The 4,427-nt window shown below is 36.1% G+C and overlaps 2 protein-coding genes across 2 annotated transcripts; both read left to right on the top strand.

The window, feature by feature from the left end:
* The first annotated feature begins 293 nt into the window (after positions 1 to 293).
* On the top strand, positions 294 to 901 carry LOC111463057. The gene is made up of 2 exons (XM_023106874.1): positions 294 to 684; positions 756 to 901. Exons 1-2 carry the CDS (start codon positions 339 to 341, stop codon positions 770 to 772), a joined length of 363 nt encoding a protein of 120 aa, XP_022962642.1. The 5' UTR covers positions 294 to 338; the 3' UTR covers positions 773 to 901.
* A 233-nt stretch (positions 902 to 1,134) lies between these two features.
* On the top strand, positions 1,135 to 2,914 carry LOC111463036 (ras-related protein Rab2BV-like). The gene is made up of 3 exons (XM_023106862.1): positions 1,135 to 1,344; positions 1,473 to 1,673; positions 2,386 to 2,914. Exons 2-3 carry the CDS (start codon positions 1,509 to 1,511, stop codon positions 2,869 to 2,871), a joined length of 651 nt encoding a protein of 216 aa, XP_022962630.1. The 5' UTR covers positions 1,135 to 1,344; positions 1,473 to 1,508; the 3' UTR covers positions 2,872 to 2,914.
* Positions 2,915 to 4,427: the final 1,513 nt, after the last annotated feature.

A 4,427-nucleotide genomic window follows, 5' to 3' on the forward strand; every position in this document is an offset into this window, starting at 1 on the left:
AAAAAAAAAAAAAAAAAACAATATGAATATTAGTAACAAATTAACTTTCTTTAATATATTATTTTTAAGGTCCAAAATTTAAATTTTCATGATTATTATATTAAAAACTATATTTTTAATATAATAATTATGAAAATAAAAAAATAAAAAAAATATTATTAGTTAAATCCAGTAATAAGATAAGGGTAATATATAATAAACCAATTAGTGCAATGTCCACTTAAAGTTGTGGATTTCACACACAAAGCCCAACTCCTCCAAGAACAGTTGCTATTCCTCGACTATAAAGCTGGCCTTTGGGAGGCCATGTCTGCATCGCATCGAAGAACAAGCAGAGAATGGAGTCTTTCAAGAAATACACTTCTCTCCTGCTGTTTCTAGCGCTGTTTCTGGTTACTGCAAGGTCTGATTATTATGGGCAACAAAGGGGCGAGTGTGCCCCGTCTAATCCCGAAAGAGAGGCCTTCAAAATGATGCCGTGTTTATCCGCTTCCAAAGACCCTTACTATCCAGTTTCTCATAGATGCTGCGATCAAGTCAGGAAATTAGGCCAAAGCACCAGCTGTCTCTGTGCCGTTATGTTGTCCAACACAGCTGCAATGGTTGGAGCTAAGCCTGAAATTGCTATCACCATCCCAAAACGTTGCAACATTGCCGAACGCCCCGTTGGCTACAACTGTGGAGGTTTGTATATCTACATTGATTAGAAACGAGAACGAAACATTTCTAATTACTATCTGCTTTATATTTTGCAGGCTACGAACTACCTTGAAGCTGCATTCTCGGCTCCGACTATGTTGGAAGTTTAGGGGAGAAATCATATGTATTGTGCTTATTGTAAACCTACAGTGACTTCATCACTTGAGAAATAAATAAAAACATCGTGTTTGTCGTTAAAAAATGTGTTCCGATGCATAATGGTAATTTTGTGCATCGTTGAGGGTTCAATGGTAATTTTGGTCAATATATAGTTTGACTTTTATAAAAAGAAAAAAAAGAAAAAAGGTAATTGGGAAGTTATTGGCAGTTTGCATTAAAAAAGACAAAAAGGTTACCAAAGGAGAGGTTACATATTAATAATGTTTGTTTATGGAAAATGAAGGGGAGAAAATAGAAACGGCGATTATTTTAAATAATTTTCCATTTATGCCCATGCGGCGTTCTGTGCCACATGAAAGGCCGTCTTCAGTGCCTTTCCCTCCGTTTTTCCGTTTTCTTTTCATTGGTTCTCTAAAATCCCTCGTCTTTCCTTAAAACTCGCTAATTAAATTTCTAAGAAATTTCAAAAAATTCCTAATCCAATTTCCACTCTCCCTTCCCAATCCATTCACCATTTTCTTTATGGTTAGTTCTTCCTTCTCTTTTTTATCCTCTATCGATTGTGTTTTTTTCTTTAAGCTGTTATTATGCACGCAAAATGCGATTGCTAATGCGTTTCTTTGTTCTGAATCGTATGTCGTTGGATCTGGCAGGTGTTAGGCTTGGAATTTGTTTAGGAATTTGATCAAATGGCTTACAAGGTGGATCACGAATACGATTATCTCTTCAAGATCGTTTTGATCGGTGATTCTGGCGTTGGAAAGTCCAACATTCTCTCCAGGTTTACGCGGAACGAGTTCTGTTTGGAATCCAAATCCACAATTGGAGTTGAATTCGCTACGCGGACTTTGCAGGTTGGCTACGCTACCTCCTTTTTTTATTCCTTTTCCTCCTTCAATTCGAAGTCATATCCGTGTTAGGTATTAACCTCGATGAAGATCGATGAATTACTTCCTATAGTTGATCGTAAATTTACGTTACTTAATTAACAATTATAGAAGTTCTCGAGAATTTTTTATCAGGAGATTTCGGATCGATCACGATGAACTCGAATAAATTAGAAGATCGCTATCATAATTGTATAAATAGGTTTCGGTTGACAATCCTCTCCTCCTTTCCCCCAAGTATGAGTCTGACTCGGAACAAAGCATATTGATGCACATTTTTCCTCCATTTCAATTGTTTATGAACGGATTTGAAGCACGAGTGTTTAGAATTAGACTGTGTGGAGTAAGGCAAAGTGTTTTTCGTCTATTTCAATTGTTTATGAAGGGATTTGAAGCACAAGTGTTTAGAATTAGACTGTGTGGAGTAAGTCAAAGTGTTTTTCGTCCATTTCAATTGTTTCAATTGTGAATCTGACCCGGAACAATACATAATGATGCACATTTTTCGTCCATTTCAATTGCTTATGAACGGATTTGAGGCAAAAGTGTTTAGAATTAGACTGTGGAGTAAGTCAACAATGATCAACAATCGAGAATGACGTTTGCTTTATCTTTTTGGATTGAGAAATTGATTCTGTATGATTAAAGTAAATGAATGTTTAGAATTGGTTTGAGACAGGTAGAGGGGAAGACAGTGAAGGCCCAAATATGGGACACAGCAGGGCAAGAGAGATACCGAGCCATTACGAGTGCATATTACAGGGGAGCAGTGGGTGCACTTCTGGTATATGATATTACCAAGAGACAAACCTTTGACAATGTCCAAAGATGGCTACGCGAACTGAGAGACCATGCTGATTCCAACATCGTGATCATGATGGCCGGAAACAAGGCTGATCTGAACCATCTCCGGGCAGTTTCCGCGGAAGATGCTCAGGTTTTGGCAGAGAAAGAAGGGCTGTCATTTCTAGAGACCTCAGCCTTGGAGGCCTTGAATGTGGAGAAGGCTTTTCAGACCATTTTGCTCGACATTTACCACATCATTAGCAAGAAAGCTTTGGCCGCTCAGGAAGCCGCTTCCACCCCCGGCATCCCTCACGGCACCACCATCAACGTCGCTAATATCTCAGGCAATTACAACAAGAGAACTTGTTGCTCTAATTGATCTAGTGATGATGATGATGATGGTTTGAGGGAAACAAAACAAAGGGGGCTGGTGGTAGGAACTTAAAAGGAAGAGTTCCCCCCTTTTCTTTTTGTTGTTGTAAAAGGCACCACGAATAGAGAGAGATACCCTTTCTTTTTTTTTTTTTTTTTTTTTTTTTTTTTTATAGATGGAAAAAACTCAGACTGCTTCTTCAATTTCTATAGGAACTTCTGTTTGTTTCTGTGGAAAATGGGAGATTTTTCATCCAGGATGTAGCTTCTTCGATTATTATTGTTATGATTATGATTTTGATTATTATTGTCATTCTTTTTTTAAATAAATTCTTAACTAATAGTTTTGATTCTTTCAAGAGAATGGCCATTGATGAAGGACAAGTCCAAGCCAACTACCTTCTACTTCATTCGTTTAACTGATAATCGCAGGAGGTAAAGATGTTGTATCTTTGTGTGGTGTCGGCTGGTTTTTAATTTCAAAATAGTATTTTTCCCACCTCCCTTTTTAACTGTCTTCCGGTGGCTGCTCTTGTCGATGACAAAATTCTGTCTCTCCCCGGATCTAACAAACATGGATCAAATAAGAAACCTATGGTTGCAGCAATGTAGAGAAGCCTGAGATTTTGTTGTTCTATTGAGTGAGATCTTTTAGATGTTTGTTGGTGCCAAATTCGGTTCTGAATGGAAGCTTTGTTGGATTGTTTAGGAGAGATATCTCGCTGACGTATTTAAAAAATAAAGTTATGACACCTTATGCTCTTATGCTTAAAGTGGACAATATCGTACTAGTATAAAAGGTTTGCTTCACCTTATGTTTAAAGTGGACAATATCGTATTTAAGTTCACGTCAAACAATATCGTATTTATTGAACTTTCATTTTTATTTTGTATCTAAAATGTGATCTAAAAAATAATATTAAATACGTCGAAGATTTATTAAACAAAAAATTAAAAGGGGAATATAATTTAACTTAACTTATATTAAAAAAAATCACAATTTTTGAAAATATATATGACAGTACCATGGATTCCACAATATTAGAAATGGAATCTTGAATTTTTTAGATTTAGTTTTGTTGAAACTATTATTATTGTTATTATTTTTTCGAGAATTTTGACTTCAACTTAAGATGAAGTCTTTACTAATCATCACGTCAACGCTTTTATTTAATTTTTGTAGATAAAAAATGTAAAAAAGAAAAAGAGCCCAGGCCCAATAGAAATTGACAAAAGAAATAGAGATGGGCCTTTGAAGAGCCCAGGCCCAATATAAATTGACAAAAGAAATAGAGATGGGCCTTTGAAGAGCCCAAGCCCTAGAAATTGACAAAAGAAATAGAGATGGGCCTTTGAAGAGCCCAGGCCCAATAGAAATTGACAAAAGAAATAGAGATGGGCCTTAGAACCGGGTATTAAAAATGGCGCCCATTTATTACTCATCAATTTAAATTTCCATCCCTTTGTCTTCCCGGCTTCTACTGGTAGGGTTTCTCCTTTGCCAGAGGGGCCAAAAAAAAAAAAAAAAAAAAAAAAAAAAAAAAAAAAAAAAAAAAAAAAAAA

Source organism: Cucurbita moschata, unplaced genomic scaffold (assembly GCF_002738365.1).
Source record: "Cucurbita moschata cultivar Rifu unplaced genomic scaffold, Cmos_1.0 Cmo_Scf00002, whole genome shotgun sequence".
Taxonomy (NCBI): domain Eukaryota; kingdom Viridiplantae; phylum Streptophyta; class Magnoliopsida; order Cucurbitales; family Cucurbitaceae; genus Cucurbita; species Cucurbita moschata.

Excerpts from the sequence above, each read along its gene's own strand:
- LOC111463057 (XM_023106874.1), top strand. The coding sequence starts at position 339 with ATGGAGTCTTTCAAGAAATACACTTCTCTCCTGCTGTTTCTAGCGCTG.
- LOC111463036 (XM_023106862.1), top strand. The coding sequence starts at position 1,509 with ATGGCTTACAAGGTGGATCACGAATACGATTATCTCTTCAAGATCGTT. Across the intron at positions 1,674-2,385 it reads TCGCTACGCGGACTTTGCAG|GTAGAGGGGAAGACAGTGAA; the intron begins GTTGGCTACGCT and ends GGTTTGAGACAG.